Raw genomic sequence first — 26,178 nt, 5'->3', positions numbered from 1 at the left:
AGTTATTAAACTTTGTGCTTTATTGTCCAGCAATTCTGTCTCCTCATTCTTACTCTGTAGTTTGTACATCTTGTTAGTCTGTAAAGAAGAGTCCATGGCTCATAAGTGGCTGGGTTCATCTGGTTTAAACTAGGCTTATCTCAAAATCGTAAATTCAGTCCGAACTTTATATACAAAATCAAATTTGAGAAAAGGAGTTATGTGCCCCAGAAGGACTTGCAAAGCAGAAACCAGCATCATACTAAGCACCTTGAGCCCAGGTGCTCCCCCCCAACTTCCATCAGGCTGGCTTCTTCTGGAGCAGCCCCACCCCAGAGCTGGGGGAGGGGGCTCCATGTGGCAGCGAGAAGCTCGGCATCCTGGCAGGGGTGGGACCCTGGCGCCTGGTCCCAGCCCTCATGTCAGGGAGGCATGGAGGCTACTCTCTGACGAGGTCCACAAGCTCATCCTGAAGCTGGGCTAACTGGCTGTCTGGGAGGAGATATTGCTGAATTCTGTGAAGCACTGAGGCCTCAGTGAGGCCTTCGTATTCCTGGACAGTTTTAGTGGGCAGATGTCCTGCCAATTCACAAACTGCCACATTGAAGGCGAATTCTTCTTTGGTACCAAAGCAGGCTTTCCGCACCCAAAGAATGACCCGGACCCCAGGTCTTGCTCTGGAGCCCAGGGGGCCCTCAGGGGTAGCCCCCCGCGTGGCAAACAAGTTGTGGGCAATCTCCCGCTGGGACAGATGGCAGGTGACCCGGCAGATCCGATGAGCCAGCGGCTCCAGCTGCCGCCCATGGTCGCAGTAGAAGAGGAAGGCGGGTGCCGGGGCCTCCCGCAGCAGGTAGAGGCCCGCTTCGGGCAGGAGGGCTTCGCAAGGGGCGGATTCCACCGAGAGCTCCCAGTCCAGGTAAAAGCAGTGCAGGTGCAGGTGGTTGACAGAGGCGAAAGCCCCCAGGCTGTTGAAGCCCAGGCGGAAGCCGGGGTGGGTGCTGAGCAGCACAGCGTCCAGCCCTACAAGCAGGGCCTCCGGGGTGAGGATCTGCGGCAGGGCCAGCGCAGGGTCCGGGATGAGAAGCACGTGTCCTTGCTCCAGCGGGCTGACGTTGATCGCCACCAGGGCCCGGGGCGAGCTGGTCAGGGTGGGGCAGCCCCGGCACAGGCAGAAGAGGACCTCCTCCCGGCGGATCTGGCCGAAGTTGAATTGCCGGGGATCGAATCTCTGCCGGACGCTGCGGGCCTCCTGGGGCCGCCTTCTCTCGGTCGCCCGCTGGACGTTGAGCTGGGCCACGAGGCCCAACCTGCCCGGAAGGACCCGCGTCTGCAGCTCGCCCAGACGGTAGCGGAACAGCCCCCGCCGGTCGTCCCAGCCTTCCCGCAGCGCCCTGTCGAAGCGCGACCAGGCGGGGCTCCTGGGCGCCCCCGCGCCGCTTCTCGGCCACTCCACCCCGCGCAGCACCAGCTCCTCCGGGTCGTAGCAAAAGAGCTCCGCGGGGCTCCCGCCGTCCCGGCCGGCCGCCCCGACCCCCTCCGCGGTCATGCTGAAAGCGAGCGGCGGATCCCGTGGCGAGACTTCCGCAGGAGAAGCCCCCGGTGCCCGCCTTGGCCGCGCCGGGTCGAAACTGGCGTGGCAGCGGAACCGGCTCCCGGGCGCCCTCCGACCACGCAGGCGCTCCGCCTCCCCAAGCCGGCTGGCTGGCTGGCGCGCTCTCCTTCCCGGCGCCGCGGGGCGGTCTGGCAGCCGATCCGCCCAGGGGCGGGCCGAGGAGGAGAACAGGGAGAGTCGGGGCCGCGCTTGCCAGAGGCTCGGATGGGGGGCTCGGGCAGCCGCCTGCCCCGCGACCTGCTGGGCGAGTACCAGGTGCGTCCCGGGAGGAGGGAGGGAGGAAGGGATGGAGCCGCGCTGGGGGTCGGGCGGCGAGGGGCCCTGCCTGCCTTCCTGCCTGCGCGGCCCCTGACCGGCTCTCTCCCGCAGGAGCTGACCTTCCTGAGCAAGCAAGAGATTCTGCTGTGAGTACGCATCGCGCGTGGGGACGGGCCGGGCCGGGTCTGGGTTGCTCCCGGAAGCGCGCCGCAGGAGCCGAGCCAGCCGCCGGCGCCATTTCCGCGTCGGGCCCGGGAGCGCGCGCTGACCGCCGCCTTGCCTTGCCTTGCCTTGCTTTGCAGCGCCCACAAGCGCTTCTGCCAGTTGCTGCCTCGGGAGACGCGCGGCCAGGCTCTGCAGACGCGCGTGCCCAAGAGCCGCCTCCTGACGCTGCCCGAGCTGCGGGTGAGCCGCCCCGGAGCCTCCCTCGGGCGGGCGCCGGTGCCTCGCCTGCCCGGCCGCCTCCCCCAGGCTGGGCGGCGGGGTGGGGCCCTCGGCTGGCACTGAAGTCTCCGCCGGCTCTTCTTGCAGGCGAACCCCTTCCGGAACAGGATCTGCCGCGTCTTCTCCACGGCGGAGAACGGCGAGGATGCCCTGTCCTTTGAGGACTTCTTGGACCTGCTGAGCGTCTTCAGCGACTCGGCCACCCCCGAAATCAAGTCGCATTACGCCTTCCGCCTTTTCGGTAGGGCTCGGTGCTCGCGGCCGGGTCGAGGAACAACCGCTCCGCCCCACAAGCAGGGCCCGTTGGAAGGTTTCCGTTTGGGGTGGTTAGATGCGTTTGATCGCCTGTTGTGGGAACGCTGACTTGGGGTTTGGTTCTGGTGGTACTAGAGAGGGAAGAGTTCTCCAGGTGGTGTTGTGGGATCTGGTCTCTCCTGGGCCTCTTACTTTGAACCGGGTCAGATATTCCTGGCCCCATTTGCCTTGCCCTGGAGCCTGTTCTAACAAGGCGAGGAATCTTAAAACTGCCCAGAGTTAATCTGGTTTAACAACATCATCCTCTCCTCACTTGCTGGATTACCTGGGAGGAGTAGCTGTTTCTCTCTGGATCCTTCAATATACACCTGTTAACAGAGGAGAACCACTTTCACCTGCCAAGGGGGAGGGCTGTTCTCTCACGCCTGAATGTCCTTGGAGCTCAGACTTTCCTCCTAAAAACCCCCGTCGGAGCTGAGAAAGCTTCTAGCTTTGGGGACGCTAAACCCATCTCCCTAGATTCCGATGATGATGGCACTCTAGACAAGAAGGATTTGGAGAATCTGGTGAACTCCCTGACAGGAGAAGGAGAAGACAGCAGGCTGAGCCCGTCGGAGATGGAGCAGCTCATTCAGAATGTGAGTGCTGGGGGTACATCTCAGGCGGGCCGGCCAGAAGGGGCCCAGCCAACTCTGACCCACAACGCTCCCTCCATTTGGGCAGATCTTGGAGGAATCCGATATTGACAAAGATGGGACCATCAACCTTTCTGAGTTCCAGCATATAATTTCCCGCTCTCCAGACTTCACCAGGTAACTCTCTGCTTTTCTTGGGTTGAGCTTTGGCCAAATCATTGGTGTTTGGGGAGGAACCTGGTTAGCCTTTGGTAACAAAGTCCTCCTATCTTTTTCTTCCAGCTCCTTCAAGATTGTCCTCTGATTCTTCCCCAACTTGTTAGAAGATTTGACATCTTGGAAATGGCTCATTTTTCTCACAGGACACATGAACCCAAACCTTGACTCCGTCTATCCTTAGAGCCACTTAAATCATGGCCTTGCAGTCATATCCATTGGCCGGTGTTTCTGTAGGGAGGGGCTGGGCAAGGACATTGGCAGCTGCGGCTGGTATTCTTTGCTCCCGCCTCACCGGGTGGTTCTGGACGATGGCTTGGGGTTGCTGCTGTAGCAGATCAAAAAAAGAGCGAATTGTGGCAGGGCTTTAAAGTCACTCCTGCTGCTTTCTGTCACGGAACAACGGAGACTTTTCCAATTAAACCCTGCTGGGCATATGGGAAGGTCTGAATCACCAGACCATTTTTCTTGCTTTCTGAATGGTGGGGAAGAGCACCACCCATAAGCCAGCCTCTTTGATTTTTTTCTTGCCATGATTTTGTCTGATTTCTACACTTTTGCTAAATAAAACTCAACAAATGGAACCCACTCATGTTCCTCCATCTTTATTTCACCTTCCAAAGAACAAGCTCATCTGTATTGCTCCCAGCACAGCAGAGGGTGCTCAATTAAGCCTCTGAAGGAGTGAAGAACAGAAAAACAATTTTGCCGTCTTCCCAGTCTTTGACACACTTCACTCCAACCAACGCTCTCATGTAGGTGGGAAGGAGAAGGACTGTGGGAGCCCCACCCAGTCGTCGTTAAATAGCTGTAGCAGCTGCCAAGCCCACTTTCCTTTGGGAGCCCAAAGCATCCCACGAAGATCTTTGCTTCCGACGATGCAAGGAACTTTCCCTGCAGGAATCCTGGCGGTCCTCTTGGGCAGGACTTGGGCCTTCCAGGGTTTAACACCTGGGGTGGGTGAGGACTTGGCCTCTTCCCAAAGCAGCTGCACCAGTTGGTGGTACAGGCGAAAGGGGATTGTTACCAGCGAAGAGATCTGCTGCAAGAAAATGGCTTCCCCCCTCTTTAGGCCAGCCCAGACATTTAGTAATGGGGCAATTATTCTGTTGTATGTATGGCCCTGAGCAGAGACCTTCAGCCAGCCCTGAAGGGTGCTCCCCGATACTTTCTGCTCATCAGTGGATATCGCCTATTAACCACTCCCTTCCTCTGGACCAGGTCTCTGTTTTACACACAAATCACACAGGAGTTTTTCTGACACTAAACGGTCCACCATTTTTCTACCTACTGCACAGTTCATTAGAAGTCAGATCAACATATCTTTCTTCAGGAAGACAGGATGCTCAACCAGAGCATCTCCTTTCACAGGTGATTTCCAGGAGGAACTTTGATACACAAGTTACCTTCCCAGCAACAGCCCCTCCCACACAGGCCAAAGAAACGGGAGCCAGGTGCCCGCAGACACTGAAGAAACCCATGGGCGAGTTGTCCCATTCCGTCCCATCCTGGCAGTATTTGTAAGGACTGGGCCGCTTGAGCTGAAGCGCAGCCTAGAACATGAGGCTGGCCCTCAAGGCTATGTGACATTACTGCCAACTGCCATGCAGGAACCCCGAGGGCCTGGCCCTGGTCCCCAACCGAGTGGGGCTGCCCTTCTGCCTGTTCCTCTGCCAGAGTACGATGACACCGGAAGACTGCGCCCTGCTCCTTTCAAGCCCACAGAACGGCGCCTCTTGGGGAAGGTCATACAACTGAGTCCTGGATCTCAGAGCCAAGGCGAACCCGAGGACGCTGGACAGGACCCAACACCTCCACAAAAGTCTTGGATATATTAAGTGGCCGCTGATCAGACTCCAGAAAAGCCACGCGTGGGCAGGTTAAGGACTCGTGCCCAGGTGTGCTCACCATGAGACTCTCGCACAGAGCCTGGTAGCCCTTGTGGTCTGCCAGAGGACCAGACACGTTCAGGCCACTGAGTGGAGGCATATTCTCCGTGGGCAGGGCCTCTCTGTCCGGCGAGGTCCTGGGATGGGACCATCTGCATCGGCCCTGCTTGAGGCAGGCCTTCAGGCTGACCTGATGCTTGTGCAGCGTGAAAAGGATCAGCAGCATCACGGCAATGCTGAAGAGCACACACATCACAAGGAACTCGGTCCTGTAGGTCCTGCTCTCTAACAGCAATGAGATGTTCTCTCCTGAGATGCTCCTGGAGGTGCTGAGGGTCTTCAGGGGGTCTTGGGGAGGCACCCGCTTGGCCCAGAGTCCTGGCTCCACATTCACACAGTAGCTGGCCATCAACTGCTGGAAGCTACCTTCCTGAGACCAGCATTCGTAGCGACCCCCCTCGGCTGGGCTCCCCACCAGCAGCAGCTCTCCCTTGGGCAGCTCCAGGGAGCCGAGGGCAGCCCCGTTGTGCACCCAGCGCCGGGAAGCCAGGTTGGACAGCACTGGGCAGGGCAACAGCGTCACAGCGTTGGGCTGGAGCACCACCTGCTGACATTCGGGTTGCTCTTCTGGGAGGGAGAGAGAGACCATCAGATCTGGCTGTGGCCTTCACAGATCCAGCCTTCTCAACAGCTAACAATCCCTGCAAGATGCTCCTTGGCTTTGGAGCCAGGAGGGGAGGCCCCGTTCTGCTCCCCTCCTTCCCCCAGCTTTCAAAGCCCAACCCCGGCAGGTCTGACCCGTTACCTGCTGAACGGCTGAGTTCCACGCTGCTGCTCTGGCAAAGCTGGCTTGTCTCAGCCCCTTCAATGTCCTGGACCCAGGTCCTGGAGGGAGAAATAGGTGAGACCTGGGAAAAGGAAGGAGCAGATGGGGCACCCCGAGGACTCTTCTGGTACCCTGAGGACCACGTGCCCCTGTAAGTACACTACGTGTGCCTGAACTGCCATGAAGAAGAGCAGCAGGGGACTGGGAGAAAGGGGGGGGGTGGTTCTGTTACACCAAATGGGAACTGGGGGTTGGAAGCCCCCTGTGGCCAGATCTGAGAAGCACTCACACTGGCTGGAGCGGCCAAAGGCCTGGGATGAGCAGCTGACAGGCCCCTCCACTCCAGGCACAGTAAGGGTCTCCGGCCAGGACACACTCTCCACAGCTCCGGTACAGGCTGCAGTTGGCAACGGGCACCTGTGCCAGAGCATCATACGAGGCAGCATAAACCAGGCCCTGTGGGGAGAACAGGAGACGCTCCAGCAGGAGCACCAGGGGGCATTTTTAACCAAGAGGCTGTGCCACAGTTCCTCTGCCACCTCCCAAGGGCAGGGGCATTGCCTTGGCATCAGGACACACACCTCTACTGTGATTAGAAGAGCCTCCCCCTTCTGTCCTGTACCCAGCGGCATCCGCCTCTTGCCAACTAAGCAGGGACCCGGAAATGCATCCTCCCCAAGCAGAAGAGAGCAAGGAGGCGGCGACAGCAGCTGTCTGGGTGGCGCTGATTCAGAAGCCCACCAAACGCCTCGCCCGGATGCCGGGCCAGCTTCTCTCATGCAAAGAACTGGGACCGGGGGGGTCCCCCCCCCCAGGTCTCCCCTTGACTTCTGCTCTTGCCTGGGTAGAGTCCAGCAGCAGCTCCAGGACAGGTTGCTTCGCAGGGAAGAGCTGGATTTCCTCAATGATCCTCACTCCTCGTCCCGTGATCACTGCCTTATGCAGGCGGCCATCATCTACGAGACACAAGAGGTGCCCAGTGACAGCCCATGGGGCGTCCCCGGGCCCCCCTTTCCTCTCTCCCTCCCTGCGAGGAGGTCTTTTTCATTTCTGGCAGGCCCAGTCCACCATCTGAGCTCCAAGAAGATGAGAACGACCCAGGTTCAGGTTTGGGTCTAGCATCACCTCCTCTGCCCTCTTTCCTTGGCTTGGCATTGACCCCCCCACCCCCCCGTTTCTTCAAATTCCATAACCGCCAACTCACACATTCTCACACAAAGCCATTTCTACACTGACGTGGATCAGTCTGAAGTCGTGGCAATGCCACCAAGGCAGCCGCGGCAACAGAATAAGTGAATCTGCCAGTCCTGCTCACCTGTGCCCAGAAACAAGACATCGTAGGTTTGCCACAGACTCTGCACACGCTGCACACTGAGCTGCTGGTAGCGGGACCGGGACTGCACGAGGAGGGCCTGGCTCCGCACCGCCCTGTTCATTAGGAAGTGGTCCTTGAGGTAGTTCAGGACCCGGTCCGGCATCTGGAGTGAAGAGGTGATTTTCATCTGCCGGGTCTTGTGGTTGATGCACTGGGAAGAGCAGGAGTTTACCAGTGAGCCCTGGTGGAGGCCTGGGGGGTCTTGGGCAGAGCCCTTGCCCACCCCGGGGCCCCCTCCCCCTCTGGACTGCTCTGGGAAGAAAACCAAAAGGCTTTGGCGTTCTTCTTTGGCTTGAGGCTCTGCGGGGCTCCTACCATTCAACTGTTTTAACCAAGTGTCCCAACAGGGACTTTTTTGGAAAGGAAGCTTGCTTTCTTTTTCTCAACAAACAAACAAACTGGAATTTGGGGACTGTTAAGTTTGGAGGTTTAACCCAAAACAAAAGGTAGGAGCAGCACAGGAATTTACAAAATTTGCAGTTCAACTCTTGTTTTTAAAATATGCTGTTAAGATGTGTAGATGCTCAGAGAATTATTCTGCCAATACATGCAGGCGAAGACTAGCATTCACCACTTACTGTTCCGGGGCGGGGTTCTGGCACAGGATGGACGTCTGTGTACCACTGTTGTGTCTCCCGGTTGACCTCTTTGTAGAGCCCATCAAAGGCTTCCTTCACATCAGAGATGGGGAAGGCACACACCGCTGCAGCCCCAGGGCCTTTCCTATCCCTGGCAGAGAGGGGCAGGAGAGGCAGCGTGGGCCTTGAGGTGCCCAGAGAACACCACTTCCACCATTCGCCTGCACGTTGGGCCTTAGTCATGATGGGCCTCTTTTCCTAGACCACCACCCTCTGTGGGTGCTTTGGTGCCAGCCCCCCCAAGGCTCACCACTGAGAGGTAAAGACCCCATAGAAGACCGTCTCTGGCCAGCCATCGCCTGACGTCAACACAAACATGTCCTGAAGCACGTTGAAGGGGAAGCCGTCCTCTGGGTGGGAACATAGCAGCTGAGCCTTCAGGAAGGTTGTCCATCGTCGCTGGAGCACACGCTCTCCGCCCAGGTCACCCTGGGAGGGCAGGAGGGAGGAGGAGGAGGAAGAGGAAGCCAGGAAGAACAGGAACAGGAGGAAGGGAAGCAGGCTTGCTAAAGCTTGCCATTCCCCCGGCTGAGTGGCAGCAGAGCCACTTTCTGTGCCTCCCTGGACACAGAGATCACCTCTGACTGGTGCCCAGCCACTGCCCTCTACCCCTCCGGCCTCGGGTCCCAGCCCAGGTGAGCCCAGCAAATCTTTCTCCCTCAACCGAGCCTGTTGAGCCCATGGGAAGCTCTGGCACCCACGAGCAGGACAGAGAGGACGAGGAAGCAATGCCAGCTGCCAGGACCCACCACTGCAGAGACGGAGGGCAAAAAGCAGCATAAGCAGATTTAGGTCCCCCCCTCCCTCACATGCCCCTCACCTTGCACACACGTGCAACACGGGACACAACAGTGTCTTCAAAGAAGTCAAATTCCTTGCCGGTTTCACTGAAGAAGAAGTAGATCTTGCCATCTTCATCCTCCTGGGCGCTGCTCTCCCGCAGGAAGGCTGAGCCCACAAAGAACGGCTCTGCCCAAGAGAAAGAAAGCGGGCCGGGCCCTTCTTTTCCTCCACTTCCTTTAAGGGCCCCAGAAAAAAAGGGAGGGGGGAGGGGAGCTACACAGACAAAGCTGCTATGACTGTTGCCATTGCTGGGAGGGTCCTTCAGAGCAGCCCCAGGTGCCAGTCTCTGGGTCCACCCACCCTTGGCAGAAGAAGGTAAAGAGGAAGAACCTCCGCCTTCCCCTTCCCCACTTCTCTCTCCCATTCATTAGGGGGAAGAACTTCCCTCTACAAAGAACTCATCTGCATTTATTTGGCCAGGTGGGATGAGACGCACAAGGAATTGGTCTCTGGTGCAGAAATGTCTCTAGTGTACATGCAAAACAACAGAATGATGATGATAATAATACCAATAAGAGAGGGAAGTAGAGATAATCAGATGGATAAATAATAACATTACAGCTATACTAAATGGGTAAACACACACACACACACTAGGCAGAAGTAGGTGTTCAGTAGAATGATGCCACAAGGGGAAAATTAAGAGTGCTTTTATATGGTTAGGAAGGCACTGACTTTTCTAGCCTGCCCTATCTATGTTTCCTGGTAAAATACATGGGAAAATCCCATAGGAGGAAAATTCCACTTAGGGTTAGGGTTAGGGTCACCATGAACTCCTAGAGCAAAATGGACGTCACCAACAAACTCGGAGTGCTTGGGTATGGTTAGGAGGGCACTGACCTTTCTAGGATGCCTTATCTATGTTTCCTGGTAAAATACATGGGAAAATCCCATAGGAGGAAAATTCCACTTAGGGCTAGGGTTACGTCACCATGAACTCCTAGAGCAAAATGGACGTCACCAACAAACTCGGAGTGCTTGCGTATGGTTAGGAGGGCACTGACTTTTCTAGCCTGCCCTATCTATGTTTCCTGGTAAAATACATGGGAAAATCCCATAGGAGGAAAATTCCACTTAGGGTTAGGGTTAGGTCAACATGAACTCATAGAGCAAAATGGACATCGCCAACAAACTCGGAGTGCTTGGGTATGGTTAGGAGGGCACTGACCTTTGCACCCTGCCTTATCTATGTTTCCTGGTAAAATACATGGGAAAATCCCATAGGAGGAAAATTACACTTAGGGTTAGGGTTAGGTCACCATGAACTCATAGAGCAAATTGGACATCACCAACAAACTCGGAGTGCTTGGGTATGGTTAGGAGGGCACTGACTTTTCTAGCCTGCCCTATCTGTTTCCTGGTAAAATACATGGGAAAATCCCATAGGAGGAAAATTCCACTTAGGGTTAGGGTTAGGTCAACATGAACTCCTAGAGCAAAATGGACATTGCCAACAAACTTGGAGTGCTTGGGTATAGTTAGGAGGGCACTTCTAGGCTGCCCTATGTATGTTTCCTGGTAAAATACATGGGAAAATCCCATTGGAGGAAAATTCCACTTAGGGTTAGGGTTACGTCACCATGAACTCATAGAGCAAAATGGACATTGCCAACAAACTTGGAGTGCTTGGGTATGGTTAGGAGGGCACTGACTTTTGCACCCTGCTCTATCTATGTTTCTTGGTAAAATACATGGGAAAATCCCATTGGGGGAAAATTCCACTTAGAGCCTTCATGGTCCTGCCCATGTTGGTTTTATGGCAAGGGTTGAGAGCTCTGGGACTCCACCTAGTACACCTTCATAGGATGCCCTGGTAGTGACTCATCCAAGTAGCCAACGAGTAGAGACGTCAACATCCAACATCAGAGCGCAAACACAATCAGCGAAAGTTACCAAAAGGCAAGGACCTCCGAGGCCATCAAAAGAGCTCTCTGCCCTGCTCTGAACTTGTCCGAACGTGAGTGGCAGGGCTGTTATCTAAGTGCTGTACAACTGTGACGCCCCCCCCTGCATGGCCCCATCATCGCCCTCCCCCTCCTTTTATCCATTCATCACCCACCTTGCATCCAGTTGAGGGAGCTTTCTGTCTTGATGGGCGGGCGGCTGCCAAGGCTACGAAAGATGGTGGGCTCGTTGCCTTGAAACTTGCTGACGGTGCCCGTATACAGTTCACCATCTGAGAGAAAGCAGCCGTTATAGGGCCATGACCACCCGGACCTCCTCACCAAGAGAATAGAGAGAAGACCACCCCCATATTGTCCAATGAGCCCAGGGAAGATCATCCTTCCTTGCAGGCAGCAGCCCCTCCCCCTCAAAGGCGCCCAGGGTAGTCTCTTTGAAACTCCCAAAGCTCCTTACCAACTGTGATGGCTGTAGATCTGTACTCCGGGTCAAAGGGGCAGCGTCCCTTCCCGTCCTCCAGCAAGAGCTGCCCGGAAGGGTCTCGCTGCAGCTGGAAGGCTGGCAGGCTCTGCAAGGGGGAGGGCAATGATTGGTGATCCCCAACAAGAAAGGGCAGACACACAATCTGAGCTGGTCGACTCTACACAGCCCCACTTTCAATCTGTCCCCTCTCCTGCAAGGCTCAGTGCTGCGAATGATCTTCCATGCAGTTTCTCTCCTGGGAAAGAGCCTGGATGCAAATTCTAACAGGGAGCTCACACGAGGAGGTTGCATAGCCAGGCAAAGCCAGACGTTGTTCCCATCCACCCCCATAGCGGGCAAAGGGGGCTGTCCAGAATATGGCTTCAGGCTGGATCTTCCCACCAGTTGGGAGGAAGAGGGCTTGATCCTGCACCAGGCTGCTGTCAGGCAGAGACAACCAGACCCACAGATGTTCTGCCTATAATGCAGGAATCTCCCCAGTCTGGCAGCCTTCTCTAGGGAACAACTAGATAAGGCTCCAAGGAATTCAGGGAGGGCCAGTTTGGGTCCTTTCGCAGTTGAGCGCAGTGACTCCAGTCTAGCTCTGTACTTGATCCCCACTCCCTGCCAGGCTGGGTGGTTCCCAACAGCTGTCCAAGGCAGCTGTGAAAACCCTCACCAGCGACTCACTTTAGCCTGGGGCTAAAACATGCCTTATTGGGAAGGTCATTAATTTTTAAGCTAGATTAAAGGCCTGCAACATTTCAGGACTCGGAGTTTGTTAGTGCAGGATAGGCAAGACAAAAATAACTAGGAACCTGGCTCTGATTTAAATAAAGTTAGTCTTATTATTCTGCTCCACAAAACATTCAACCATCTGCAACCAGGGATGGCCTCAAGATATGCCTTGCTGAGCTAAAGGAGAAAAATGTGGGCGGCGGGGGGGAAGAGGGGGGTCTGGGATGGTCCTCACAATGTAGGTGCAGGTGGGGCTGAAGGCACTGGTCCCACAGGTGTACAGGTGGGTCTCGTTCAGCTGCAGCAGGACCTTGATGTAGTTGTGGCAGTCTCTCTGCACAGGGAGGGAGGAAGAGGAGAAGGTGGCGCTCAGGACCAGCTGGCCACAGGAAGCTCCTACTGAGTTTGGGCTGCTCTGGCTGCCCCGGGAGGGGGGGAAGAGGCAACGCCCCGATGGGTCCCAGACTCCCAGCAGAATTGAGCATTGCCCTTCTTGCCAGAGTTTACCCCCCCCCCAGACTGGCATTACCCACCTGAGGGTCCTTGCCCTTGAAGATGCACTGCTGTTTCTTTTCCTCCTCGGCGTGCCAGGTCAGCTACAGGAAGGAAAGCAGGCTGCCGTCACTCACCCGGCAACGCCAGTCATGGGCAAATTGTCATGCTCCGTTCCAGGTCCAGACACTAAGAAGGAAGCAGCCCCGCGGCCAGCCACAAACCCCATCTTTTCTTACTTATACAGGCAACTGCTGGAGGTGAAACCACAATCAGATCCCCCCTGCCACCCTCAGCTTTTCAAATAGGGTGGCTGTGTGATGAGATGGTAGACAAGGGAAGTCACCCAGCTGGAGGCTGGAGGGAAGAGCGTTCTCACCTCGACCAATGAGGCACGGCTGCTCCTTCCAGCATGAGGACCAAAGCCTGGCTGACTGCCTTAGATACTGCTACGGTAGTTAGGAACGCCCCCCTCTGAAGCAGGGAAGGAGAGCCAAGAGACTAGGGCATCTGAACTGACCTGCTGGTGCTGGGGCCCAGGAGAGAAGGAGCTGGTGTTCAGAGCAAGAAGCATCTCGCGGGCACCAACGTACAAGACCCGGCCATCTGGGCTCAGCATCATTGTGGTATAGTTGGCGATTCCAGGCATCTGAAAGTCTCTCCACATCCGCCTCTGGGGAGAATCTTGGGGTGCAGAAATGGGAAGCAGGAGGAGAAATGACCGTGAATAGATGTCGTGCCCCAGGGAACCTCTTGGGCATCTAGCCTTCCAACAGTGGCAGAGGCTGCAGGACCCACGTGCCTGTTTCCAACAAACAGCGGGTAGAGGGGTTTCCATTCTGATTTACCCGTTTGGCATTCAAGAAGCTGCTGCGCAAATCCAGCATCACATTCAGAGGTGAGCAAGCTAACTACCTCAGGATCGCTCCCTTTTATTATTTCCTAAGTCCAACCCCCCAATTAGAAACATCTTCCCTTGATGCCGCCCGACCGGTGGGCTAGCAGCAACAAGGGTGGGCTGGTCACATGGTCTCTGCACCAGATATCCTGGCTTGCCTCCGAGCACGCTTGGGGCACAACTGGCTACGCCTGTGGCCTCTTGACTGAGCCCGGACTCTCTCCCTGTTAGCAGGCAAAGCTGCTGCCCACGACCCACCTGCAAGGGGGCCGCCAATGGATCCAGGATTTCTCTGCCTTCCCCAAAAGCATTTTGGGAAAGCTTTGCTAGGCCCAAGCCAGGCAGGCAGCGCAAGCCGGTCTGTTGGCAGCCATAGCACAGGAAAGAGACCACTTTCAGTACAAGAAGAGAGCAACGTTAGCAACACAGATGCTACACGGTGAAGGGTGTGCATTAATGTAATTTTTAATTTCCTGCCAGACTTTCTCCCATCCCCCCTACCTCCCGCCGTGATATGTGGTGGAGAAACCAGCCCCAGGTTTGGCCATCCAAGTTTTACTATTTATTTAGATTTAATTTTTATTGTTCATTGTGTGTTTCTGGCGATAGGACTACTGATCTCCCAGGGACCAGTAGCCTTATGGAATCGCTTCGCACGCACTACAATGCAGGGGCGATCCGGGCAGTAATCCAGGGAGAGATTATTCTGTCAGTGAAACAGAAAATCAATAGCTTAAATCAAGCAAAGCGCCTTCCAAAAATCTGCCTGAATGATGGATTAGAAAAGCTGGTCAGAAACCCAAAGCTCTCTCAGAGCTTTCTGTCTTCCCTCCTGAAGCCATTTTCCTCTGTAAATTATAATGTTGGAAGGGACCACAAGGATCATCTAGTCCAACCCTCTGCAAAGGGTTAGACTTCTGCAGATGGAGAACCTGCAACTTCAGCAGATAAACTCTTCCCTGCAACGGAGGGCTCTCCTTGGGCCTTTTTCCTCCCGTTACATGAGATCCAGGCAGCTGCAACCTGCACCCAATATTTCTGGGGCTTTTTACTGTGACCACGGATGGTGGCTCCTGACCTTCTTCCCTTCTGCTTGTCTCCCTGGACACAACCCTCCTCCTCCCTTCCATCCGGCTCCTCCAGACCACCCTCGTCCTATATCGGAGCCCACCCTCGTCCTATATCGTCTCTGCTGCTGTCCTCCGCTTTCAGGGACGTGCACAGAAGTGCTACAGGAGCCTCTCCTGTCCTAATACTGCTCAGGAGAGGGACTGCACTGCTTTTGGACAGCTGCTTCTTAGTACAGCTCCTAATCATTTGGTCAAGTACAGGGTCTCTTTTCTTCCCACCCCCCCCACCCCCGCACTTGTGTCCCAGGAACAACAGGCGAAAAAGACGGTCCTGGCTCACCAGGCAAAGTCCAGCATCCTTTGGACTCCCAAGCCTGGGGTCCTGCACCTTTAGTTCTATAGCAAGCAGCTACCAATGAAAACTACCCCAGCTGGAAACAATGGGATATTTTGGAATTATTAGACAAAAAGAAAGGGTCTAGACCAGGGGTAGGCAACCTTGGCTCTTTTATGACTCGTGGACTTCCAGAATTCCTGAGCTCAGGAATTCTGGGAGTTGAAGTCCATGAGTCATAAAAGAGCCAAGGTTGCCTACCCCTGGTCTAGACAGATGACCTCAAATTCTGTGAGCAGTTGAACTAATGTAAAAAGGATTCAGATGAACTGACCAGAATTGCAGTTTTTACTTTAAGAGATATTATTTGCATTTCCTCATGCTGAGCCAAATGCAGCCCTTGCCCCAACACTTGCTCACCCCATTGCAGGACCCTGCGGGGCAGAATATGTGGGCTTCGGGCAGGGCTTACATGGCCTGCTGCCCCTCTCCTCCTCTGGGATGGCCTGCCTCATCACTTAATTCAGCAAAAGGGATGCCTGGACCAGCGCTTCAAGCCCCGGGCACTCTTGGCCTCGGAGCAACTGTGCCAGCCCAGCTGCCAAGCAGAGCCGAGCAGCAGCAGCTTTGGGGCTGGGCTGGGCTGGCAGCTGGGACTCTAATGCTCTTCAGAGCTGGATGGTGCCTCTGCTCCAGGTGGAGCCTCATGGCCACCTGGCAAGGAGTGGTGGGGTATCACTCCCTGGCATTCCAAATAACAGGGGGGAGGGGTGGACTCCTCCAGCAACATGGTGGCTCTGAAGCCTGGCTGAAGCCCCCACCCAGCGTGACTTTGGCACTGCCCCACCTGGAAGGGGAAGCCTGCCCACTGACCTTGGCGGACCTGCTCTGCGCCAATCCTGCTCAGTGGTGGAACCAGTTGGGACTGTCTGAAGCAAGTCTGTGCTTGGTGACAGGCTTGGACGGGCTCCAACTTGCTCTGCTTCAGGGAGGGCTGGCACGCCAAGGCCGGAAGCTCTCCCAGCATGGGCGGCAAAAACCAGGCAAGTGGCACAGCCCCATCCCAGGAATGCCCTGCTGCCAGCCAGATTCCCCCAGCACAGAAATGGATCTCTTTCCCAGCTTCCTATGGGAGCCGCTTGAACGATTGTTTGATCTTCCACAGTTACTAAGTGATCTGTTATTAAGGTTAGTAACATAGTTGGCCTCCCCATTGCCTTTGCTTGTCAGAAAGTCGCAAAAGGGGACCACATGACCCCAGGGCTCTGCACAAATATGAACCAGTTGCCAAGCATCCGAATTCTGACCAGGTGACCCTGGAGATGGTGCCACGGTCGTAAGTGTGAAAAATGATCACAAATCACTTTTTCCAGTGCTGTTGTAATCTCAAACGGTCCTTGAACGAATGGTTGTAAGTTGAGGGCTACCTGTACTTGCTGGTTCTTCGTTCCACAGGGATCCTCAGCCCTGCTTTCAGCAGAGTCTGGCTGGCCATGGGCCGTAATAGATGTATTTGATTTCAGCAGAGGGCAATGGAGATGGGACAGGATCTTGAGGACACGGCCTGTGAGAACAGACTGAAGGAATCTGGGATGCTCAGTTGGAAAAAAAATACAACATGGGGGACTTTATGAGAAATCTACGATTCCATGACTCCAGAGTCATGAAGGGACCACAATGGATAGCAGGACCTACAAAAAGCATCTAAGTATCTCAATGGATCACAAATTGGAGATGAGTCAACAATATGACGCAACGTGATTCAGTCTACAAACCACACAATCCCAAACTGCTTCAATGGAAGTACACATTAAGATCAAGATCAAGTTCCTCTCTAGTCTAAATTGCTCTGACCACACCTAGAAGGGCAACTGCTGTATTTCAGCACCCCCGAAATGCCGTGCCATGATTGAGGGCTACAATTTAATAAAAGGGAACAAGTCCACGAATCATAAAAGAGCCAAGGTTGCCTACCCCTGGCCTAGACCCATACTCCAATCTAGGCAGCCTGGCTTGAGGGGGCAGCCAGGCAGCCCGACCCAGGGCCCAGCACCTAGAGGCAGGTTGACTACCACAGCCCTCTCCCTGCATCCTTCCAGCCCCACAGCCCTCCCCAGTGGAGACATGCCTCAGGTGGAGGACTTGATCAGCCTTTCTCCCCAGAGAGATCAGCAACCCCCCCACCTCCTACCAGCCTGGCAGCCCATCTGGCGAGGACAAAGGGCCAGGAGCAACAACAAAGGAAACCAGTGGTTGTGAGAAATTGGGGGTGGCAAAATCTGTGGAGGAGAGAAAGGCAGCAGCAGAATCATCATCAGCAGCAGCAGAGGCACTTCGAGTTAGAGAGCTCTGATCTCCAAAGCTGAGCGGCTGGCTGAGTGGAGGAGACCAGACAATAGAGGCGTGTAACAGAAGTGAAGGCAACAATTCAGTTTGAGGTCCCAATAGGAAGGGAGGGAAGACCCCAGTAGAGAATAAAAATAAATACAGGACAGAAAATAAAAGCTATGTAAATAGGCAAATAATGACAAGAGTAGAACATTAGAAAACAAGGAAGAATAGGATTAATAAAGAGGTCTCCCTCTGACCCACACATTTTGCCCTCCCGCACACACAGCATGAGCAACTTGGCCAAGGAGAGGGAGCCAATCAGCAGCAGCCTTGAGGAGGGGTTAAGCCAGCCAGGCACCCCCTTGGGAAAGTTTCTTTCAACATATTAATAAAAGTCAAGGAAACTGTACGTCCACTAAAGAGAGGAGATGGCAAGGAAATAGCAGACAGTGGGGAGAAAGCAGAGCTGCTTACTTCATGATTTGCATCAGTCTTCACCCAACAAGAAAGTATAGCTCAACATACCAAAAAAAACCTACTGTACTGCAAAAGACAAACTAGAAACAAAAATTAAAATAAGCAAGAAAATGGTAAGAGAACACCTATCCGACCTTGCCGAATATAAATCACGGGGACCCGACAGGCTACATCCCAGAGTTCTGAAGGAGCTGGCAGATGTTATCTCAGAACTATTGCACAACATCTTTCAAAAATCCTCGAGCACCAGGGGAAGTACCTGAGGATTGGAAAAGGGCTGATGTGGTTCTCATCTTCAAGAAAGGGGGAGGGGGAATGGACTCAGAAAACTAAAGACCAATCAGTCTAATATCAATACCCGGGAAGATCTTAGAAAAGATAATCAAAAAATACATCTGCGAACAACTAGAAGCAAAGTTATAACTAGTAGCCAGCACGTGTTTGTTAAAAACAGATTGTGCCAAACCAATCTTATTTCATTCTTTGATAAAGTGACTCTTTCGAAGAGAAGCAGCAAATGGTTTTCCCTGATAAATATTGTGTTTGAACTCTCCTTGGATCATGCAAATTGTCTGCGGTGTGACATAGGCAAGCACTCACTTGAAGCTGCAATCCCCAAAACACAAGCCAGCCACTTTTACTCCCACTGGCTCTGCCCTCTCTCACATCCTGGAGGGGAACAAGCTTCAACACCAGCCTCAGTTCGAAAACAGGCAGCTGCCCCTCCACACCTCAAGTCATGGGGGGCCAGGATCCAAGAGTGTCCCATCCCAAACACCGGCAGGTCAGAAAACCCCCCCCCCAGGAGAACATTTTGTTTCAAGTCTGGTTTTGTGGGTTGCACTTTGGTGCGTGATGACTCAGGGAGCGCATTAAAGTAAACACTTCATAGCTTGTTCTTCTTGGTCCTGGGCACAAGAAATGAGGATCTGGACGAGACAAAAGCAACTATAAGCTGCTCTTTCTTTGCGGAGTAGTGAAATGTGACTTGTCCTTGCCACTGAGCATTCTGGGAAAACTGAAAAAAATTAGACTTCTCCTTCGGGGTTCAGCCCCCCCCCCCCCAGCTTCTGTGGAATTAAGTCCTATTCTAACTTTTGGCTTTCTGGAACACATTTACTGCCTGAAATATGGAGTTCCTCTGATGGAGTTCCTCTGGAATAAAAACAACATCCACTGATTTGTTGAAAAGTATTTCGTGCCAATGGAGAAAAAAAAAACAACCTGGCAACTTTATACACTCTTTTTTTCATGGGATAAACGTTGTCTACAGCACTGTATTTTTAGCTATTTTTCTCAAAAAAACAAACAAACCCACACACCCTCTTTTGCCTTGTTCTTGTAGTTACATACCCACTCAATTTAGGCTGCCTTTTAAAAAGACACTCTGCACATGCTCAAATATCCCATCCCCTAGGATTCTTGCTCCCCCTTCCTTTGAAAGCGAGACAAAGCAGTTCTTCAGCTTGGCCCTTCCAGCTCAGGAGGGAGTCGCGTGTCGCGCACGAAGCCCCCGAATCGCGGTTTCTCAGGCTGCGAACGCGTGTCCAACGTCGCGGAAAAGGGCGCTGGGGACGGTTCGGTCGGGGAACCGGAAGGAGGGTCGAAATCCACACTGGGGGGGGCGGCTTGGGCCAATTCAGGCTTCTTAACACGTGTGTGGGTGCACCGAATGGAAACTGGGGCCAGCAGGTTCCACTCGGGCCTTTTGCCCCATTGCTACTCTTGCGCATCCCAAAGGGCAGACGGCCGGGCCCAACCGGGGGGGTCCGAAGGCCCTGAGAAGCGGAAAAGACCGGGCCGCCGCTGCGAGCCTCACCTCCGGTGGGCCCAACCCGCCGTTGCCGGCGCCCGGCTTGCAAACGCGCAAGGGGTGCCGAGTCCGCACGACCCTCCCCCGCCACAGCCGCCCCTCCTGCCTTTGCGCCCCGGCTCGGTTGAGGCCGCGACTCCGCCCCGCCCGCCCGGACGCGGCTCGCCTACCGTGGCCGAAGCTCAGGCGCGGCACCGCCTCCCCGGGGGCGGCCGAGGGCAGCAGCGGCCCCAGCAGCAACAGCAGCAGCGGCGGCGGCGGCCCCATGGCGCGAGGGCCCGGCAAGCGGCGAGTGCGGGGCGCGAGGGGCAGCGGCGTCGCCCAACCCAGCTCGCGCCGTCCCAGCTGGCCTGGGCGGGCGTGGCGGCGCCTCCGCCTTCGGGGCGTGGCGGGCAGGCCCGTACCTGAGCAGGAGCCGCGCCCGGGCGGGCCTGCGGGGAGGGCCGGGCCGCGGCGGGCGGCACCTGCCCGACTCCGAGGGCGCTCAGCCCTGGCAGCCGCGGTCCGGGCCGGCAGAGACGTCCCCTCGAGATCCACTAGTCGCTCACCCGTGAACCGCGCGCAGAACCCGCGGGAGGCGAAAGAGAGGCTGCTGCGGAGCCCTGGTGGCGCCCGCTTCCTCGGGACGGGCAGAGTTTGGCCCTTCCTTATTGCTTCGGCGTTCCTTTTCCGATCAGCCGTGATTTCGTTTTTCCCCCAGAGCGGCCTCGTATCTTTTCAGCCTTGCCCGATTGTGTCCTTTGGCAGATACGCTACCTAAACACGCCACTGGAGGCGCTGTCGGCAACCACGCTAGGGGACGGGGCGGCGATCGCTGCGAGCCCCTTCCCTTAGCCTAGGCAAGGGAGGCGACTTCCACTTCTGGCCCATCTTGGCCAGGGAGGAGCCTTCCCCCCCCCCGGAGGATCCAATGCTCTCTGGTGCCAGGCAAAGACCAGGAAGGGTCAGCAAGAGTTGCCGCTGCCCAGGCAGAGTCCAGGCTCCTGGGAATTTTGCTGCACCTGCCCCCCTACCTGGAGCTGCTCTCCGGATTCCTTCCAGCTGAAAAGGGAGTTGGAATCCTGGCATGAGCCAGGCAGGGGCGGTTGAGCTGCTGCTGGACACGCCAGGCCCTGCAGGGGAAGCCAACCTCTCCACCTGCTGGTGCCCAGCTGCTGCAACCCAGAAATTGAACTGAATATTTTATTTGACCAAGTGTGATTAGATACACAAGGAATTTGTCTCCGGGTGCAGCACAGAATAATGATAATCACCAATAAACGAGGGGAGTAAAGAAGATAATAAAGGTAAATAATAACATTACAGCCATACTACATGGGTAAGTATAGATATTAGACAGAAGTGTTCGCCAGAGTGATGGCACAAGGAAAAAAACTCCCTGTCTGGTTGTTTTAGTATGCAGTGCTCTATAGCAGCATCCTGAGGGGAAACAGTTTATGTCCAGGATGTGAGGGGTCTGCAGTTATCTTCCCAGGCCTCCTTATGACCCCCCATGGCCAGCTGGAAGGATGGCGTTAGTCCATCCCCTTCCCTGTGCTCCAGAGGCAGATGGAGCCCTGCAGGCAACACTCCCACTGTTTCCATAGCAACACGTTCCCAGCAATAGCCATGGCAACTGGAGCCTGGGAAGATGGCCCTGGAACCCGAGGGGTCAGCAAGCCAAGCTGGTACCAGCACTTGGAATGGGGGAGGGGGCAAGGGCCAAAGGGGTGCTGGGCAGCGGGTCACCCTGGCCTTTGGCAAAAAAAGGAAAGAATCTCGCCCCACCCTCTCCGTCTGCCTCACGAACTTTGAGGGTCAGCTGCTTTTTCTTTCTACCTCTACTTACCTGTTGCAGAAGGAAGGAAGGAGACCAGGCTGCTGGAGTTGGCCAGCAGGCTCCCCCCTAGGCTGGCAACCTCCTTTGGCAACCCTGAGAACGGCCCTCCCAGCCCACTTGCCTCGGGTGCAGATGGCAGGCAGCACCTCTGGCTGTCCATTGGTTGAGCAGACTTGATTGACATGTCCACTTAGAGCAGGGTCTGCCCCTGCCTGGGTAGCCCTTGACCCCAGTTCTGGACCCTCCTCTGCCCTCAAGGGGTCAAGAGGCCTCCAGGCCTCATGGACGGGGTTGTCCCTTTCTTACAGGCTCTTGAGGGAGGCCCCCTGGATTCTTTCCAGCTCAGAGCTAAGTGCTGGGTGAGAAGCACTGCCTGGGAAGTGGGCACAGAGGAGGGTGGCTGGAGAACCAGAATCCTCTTGGGAAGGTGTGGCTTTTTTGCAGGGAAAGGCCAGTTCAGCCCTCCAGATGGGAGCCATCAGCGCTGGAGAGACTGACCAGGTGTTTATCAAATGCTGACGCCAAAGTAGAACAACTGGGGTATTCTAGTCCCCAAAATAAGCAATTCCATTTTTTTACCAGATTGGTTTTACTAATCAATTTTTAAATAAACAATTGTAAAATAATGCAAAATAAAAACAAACAATTTACCATCCACAAAAGAAAAACATTAAATAAACAAAAACATTGTATTTACTTTCCTCTATTCTGAATCCACCTAATCTTGTTTTTTTTTTAAAAAAAAAAAAAAGCTTTCAGTGTAGATCAAGATTGATCCTTTTTCCCAAAGGAAAAATTAAAATTCTTGATTTAACTGAACATAGCAGCAATTACAGTTGCCATGTTGCACTGGCCGCGATGCTTCTCTGCATCTGAAATTCAGAGGCTGACAAGGCTTAGGAATCCCTCTGGCTACAGGAGCATCTGGTTGCTGCTTCTTGGTTGAGGATCTTGGCTTGTCTTCCTTATCCTGCATCTATTTCAAGCACAGAGTCACCCAGGATGCTATTTCCTGTCAAGTAGGCAGTACTGTGCATCGCCCAGGAAACAGTAAGGAAAAGAAATGAAAAGCAGGTAATGGAAACATGTAAAACTTGTTTATACCATCCCTATCCATCATGCCTCTCCCTGTTTGTCTATCCCTGCAAGCCATTTCATCTGTTACCTTTTGGCAATGGCAGTGGAACTGCCTGCCCCATGAACTTGTGAATGTCCCTTTGCCCAGGACAGTCTGAGAATTTCTGTGCTGAGAAGGGTTGGGCTAAGAAAGAGAGCTCTAAGATCCCTTCCCCACCAAGCATTGTTTATACTCATCCACTGCATTTCTTCCTTTGCATGTTTCTTTGCAGCTGGATCTGAATTCATCTCCTCTCCAAGACCAGACCACTTCAAGGCTTAGATATTTCAAGGCCTGGCAATTCAGTCCTGGCTTTGCCACCCACCCACTCACGTTCCTTTTGATGTTTGTCCCGACACCCAGCAACATGGAAGTTGGAATCAATGTCCTCTTCTGCCCTTCCAAAATTCAGCCGCTTGGCGATGGCTCATATTTATGATGGTCGCAGTGACCTGATAAGCAAAGTCAATGGGGAAGCCAGATTTGTTTAGCAACTGGGTTACTAATTTATCAACTGCAGCGATTCACTTCAGAGCTGTGGCAAGAAAGGTCATAAAATCGGGCAAGACTCAATGTCTCACTTAACAACAGAAATGCAACAGCACCATCACCAGACTGTGACCTGACCAGACGATCCAGAAAGACACCGTGGTTGGCATAAAACCCAAGACATGACTCAAAAGGCCCAAGACGGCGGCATCCTCCACTTTGCGAGGAGCTCCTTTGTTCTCCTGCAAATCCCAACAAAGCCAGTCAAATAAAGGCTTGAGAGGCTTTGTTGCTGCATTAAAGTTTCTGAGCATAGCTGGGAATTGGGCGCACAGCAGCCAGAGAGCTTTTGTTACCAAGCTCAGGCGTGCAGGGCGAGTTGTCAGCAGGGCCACGAGGGTTGCCCCTGTCCAGCAGAGGCTCCCCAGGCAGGGCTGACTGCAAGAGTCATTCCCGTGCCATGTGCCCCACTTCCCACCCCTTGTAGAAGGAAGAGGCTGCTTGGACCAGCTATACCTTCCTAAACTGCTTTTCTTTGCCAGATTAGTTGATTCCTCCTGCTAGCTGAAATTGGCATGATCCTGACCAAGATTACCCCAAAGGCTTCCTTTTGTGTTCTAAGCCAGGGGAGCAGATAAGCAAATAGCTGGCGCCAAGGCAATTCTCTCTGTTGTGTGCTTGCTTGCCATCTGGTAATCGTCTGGTAATCGCTTCCTCTCCAATGGTTGTAAACACAAACACTGATTTCACCTTGCTATTCTAGCATCAATGAGAGCCACAAAGGGCTGCAGGATTTACCCCTTTCCCCAAGCTTTCTTGTGAGTCAAATTCCAGAATGTGAACCTTCTCTGCCCTTAGGGCTCACCTGGCTGATTGGGGTTGTATCTTCCTGACACATAAGTATTCAGGGTCAGTTTCTTAATAAACCTTTTTAAAGATGTATTGAAAGTCTTGTCTCTCGGTATTCTCCTCCTTTGGTGAGCATCCTGCACCTTCTAAATTAAGTATCGACATGCAGATTAGCAGAAACAAACCCCAGGAACCCAAATCTGGAGTTGGCCCAACGGAGAGGCATGGGACTGTGGGCTGGTTTGGATGTGGACGTGGCTCAACTCGGGGCCTGCCACCTGTTCCTCCAAGAGACCCGCTGATTCCTTTTGCCCGGATCTTCAGAGTGGCTGATGTGCTCTTGGGTCAGGGCTCTGCCAGAATCTGGCCCCTCGTGATCTCGTGAGGTCTCCTCTGCTCAGGCTCCTTGTCTCACTCTGAGGATTCTGGTGAGGCTGTAACATCCACCAAAGCCATCCAAAGCTGCCATCTGGTCCCTTTGCGCAGGCCAAGCTGATAAACAGACCTTAAGAAGGTCTCGGGAGGACCCTTTCTTAGCAGAGATATAACAGCAGAATCTTGAAGCTGCCAGAGATTGCACCCATCCCGTCCTGGCTCTCTTTCTCCTGTTCTCTCTCTCGGCCAGGACTGAGCTCTTGTTTACTTTCTCTGATTGGCTCTCCCAGTGACTCTTGCATTCCTTTGTCAAGGTTACCCTTTAGATGCCTCTCCGCTGAAAGCTTGACTAAAACCATTCAAGAGCTACCCAGCTTTTCTGGAAATGCAACCGCCTTGGCCAACTTAGCAAAAAAAGAACAGCCCTGATACATCTGAGACTGGCTGATCCTTTTCCCAGTCTGCTGGGTCAAAGATTTTAATAAGTATCAGTGCCTCTGTTAAGTCTACCTTTTGTGAAAGAAGGGATGGCAGATATCCTTCCCACATTTCAAGAATACAAAGAGCTGGACAAGCAGTTGCCAAATTCGCATTTCTGAGGCTCCCCAGGTGAGCTTGAATTAAACTGCAGATCTCCAGACTTGACTCCTCCACTTGGTTTGACAGGAGATTCCCAGACTCCTCTCAGCTAGATCAGAACCTTTATTGCAGACAAGAATGAAATCACTGATTCCCACCATCGTGCAAAGCTGTCAGGAAGTCTGTAGGTTCCCAGAGTAGAAGATGAGGCTACACATCATGCTGGCAGCTTGTAGGGCAATGAAGGCTCTGCTCCACTTGCCTTCTTGGCTTCATCCTCAGCTAGGGATGACCAGCAGAGGGCAGGGGAAACTTCACATTCAGTCCTTGGAAGAAACAATGCATTGTGGGTCTTGGTCAAAAATCTTAGCAAACCATGTTTCTAGATACCTTGTTGAATGAATAGTTGAGCTATCTTAATGGGGCAGGGACTGAGCTATACCTTACAGTTAATTCTTTACTGCTTTTATAAGCCACCCTGATCCACTTTTTTGAAGTTAATAATACAGGCTTGGAATGACTACCCTCTTTTCTTAAACAGATAGAATCGAGTTAGAAGGATATTAGAGGCCATCTAGACTTGCTTGGTGCAAGATCCATCTGAGCATGAGCCTCCAGCCTGTCTGATTACCTGTCTTCATGGGCAGCCTCTGCAACTGCTGATGGTTTGTGAGGTCAGGAAGTTCCTCCTTCCTCACAGTTTTGACCTCTGGAACTTGGACCTGCCCATCTGGAGCAAGAGAGTAAATCCCCTCTCTATTTATGCTGACAAGCCCAGAGAGAGCCTCCCTTATTCCATCCCTTCTCCTGGCCCCTTCCCTCCCTGCCCTCAGCAAACTTGCTCCCCTTTCTTTCAGAGCCCGGAACAGGACAAAAACTCAAACAGGGCTGACCTTTATCTCCCCCCCCCTGAACTTTTTCTGTTAATGCACCCCAACATAGAAATGTTTCTTCTGGCAGATACTAGCCATAATTCGACCCATATCTGCAGCATGTGGGAATTGCCTGCCTTGAGTTCTGGTCTTGAAGAGCCCCGTTTAAGCCCCTCTGGAAGGCCACCGGTGCTGTGCTGGACTCTACAGCTGTGGTCACGAGGAGCGGGTCAGAGTTGGCTGACCTGCAACCAGACTTACTGGCTGCCCCTCTCCGGCCTTTATCATAAAGGCCTTTGCACTATTCTTCCTTAGGCAGAACTTGCAGCCCTCAGACTGGGAAAGGGGCAGGCCGGATAAGAATGGCAAGCTGTGTCACCCAGCAGAGGAGCAAGCAGGGCATTCAGCCAGTCAGCATTGGCCAAAACACAAATAGCTGATGATCAGGTGGGTTTCAGCATCATTGTGCACAGTGGTCCCTGGCTTGGGGCCTTCCCAATTTTCCCTAGTGGCAAGACTAAAAATAGCTGGAGGGAGTTTCTCTCTGTTCCAGGGGAGAAGCAAAATCTCCCCCCCCCCCCAGTACCACTG

At 53.9% G+C, this 26,178-nt stretch overlaps 3 protein-coding genes and 1 long non-coding RNA gene across 8 annotated transcripts; 2 read left to right on the top strand and 2 right to left on the bottom strand.

Moving 5' to 3' along the window:
- Window positions 1-381: 381 nt before the first annotated feature.
- GDPGP1 (GDP-D-glucose phosphorylase 1) lies at window positions 382-1,656 on the bottom strand. Its single transcript, XM_039362084.1, has one exon. It carries the CDS (start codon window positions 1,523-1,525, stop codon window positions 419-421), a length of 1,107 nt encoding a protein of 368 aa, XP_039218018.1. The 5' UTR covers window positions 1,526-1,656; the 3' UTR covers window positions 382-418.
- Window positions 1,657-1,691: 35 nt separating this feature from the next.
- Window positions 1,692-3,987, top strand: CIB1 (calcium and integrin binding 1). The gene is made up of 7 exons (XM_039362089.1): window positions 1,692-1,846; window positions 1,961-1,995; window positions 2,152-2,254; window positions 2,381-2,534; window positions 3,068-3,186; window positions 3,272-3,360; window positions 3,466-3,987. Exons 1-7 carry the CDS (start codon window positions 1,796-1,798, stop codon window positions 3,485-3,487), a joined length of 573 nt encoding a protein of 190 aa, XP_039218023.1. The 5' UTR covers window positions 1,692-1,795; the 3' UTR covers window positions 3,488-3,987.
- Window position 3,988: 1 nt separating this feature from the next.
- SEMA4B (semaphorin 4B) lies at window positions 3,989-20,169 on the bottom strand. 5 transcript variants are annotated; one of them, XM_039362020.1, is made up of 14 exons: window positions 20,036-20,169; window positions 13,085-13,248; window positions 12,606-12,668; window positions 12,308-12,406; window positions 11,329-11,440; window positions 11,030-11,146; window positions 8,948-9,096; window positions 8,378-8,556; window positions 8,068-8,218; window positions 7,430-7,640; window positions 6,955-7,070; window positions 6,404-6,570; window positions 6,094-6,173; window positions 3,989-5,915 (listed from the first exon to the last, which is right to left on the bottom strand). In XM_039362020.1, the coding sequence occupies exons 2-14, from the start codon at window positions 13,229-13,231 to the stop codon at window positions 5,146-5,148; spliced, it is 2,361 nt and encodes a 786-aa protein (XP_039217954.1). In that variant the 5' UTR covers window positions 13,232-13,248; window positions 20,036-20,169; the 3' UTR covers window positions 3,989-5,145. The 5 variants fall into 5 exon arrangements, with proteins under 5 accessions (XP_039217954.1, XP_039217952.1, XP_039217953.1 ...); XM_039362018.1 differs by lacking the exon at window positions 20,036-20,169 and adding an exon at window positions 19,658-19,865; XM_039362019.1 differs by lacking the exon at window positions 20,036-20,169 and adding an exon at window positions 19,658-19,773 and having other exon boundaries at window positions 13,085-13,366.
- A 469-nt stretch (window positions 20,170-20,638) lies between these two features.
- On the top strand, window positions 20,639-23,854 carry LOC120316457. The gene is made up of 2 exons (XR_005558964.1): window positions 20,639-20,773; window positions 22,656-23,854. It is a non-coding gene; the product is annotated as an uncharacterized LOC120316457 (long non-coding RNA).
- The last annotated feature ends 2,324 nt before the right edge of the window (window positions 23,855-26,178 follow it).

Source organism: Crotalus tigris, unplaced genomic scaffold (assembly GCF_016545835.1).
Source record: "Crotalus tigris isolate CLP2741 ecotype Arizona unplaced genomic scaffold, ASM1654583v1 scf7180000019364.2947544272:3078424, whole genome shotgun sequence".
NCBI lineage: Eukaryota > Metazoa > Chordata > Lepidosauria > Squamata > Viperidae > Crotalus > Crotalus tigris.
The sequence above is the reverse complement of the archived record's forward strand: the minus strand, read 5'-3'. Positions and strand labels throughout refer to the sequence as shown.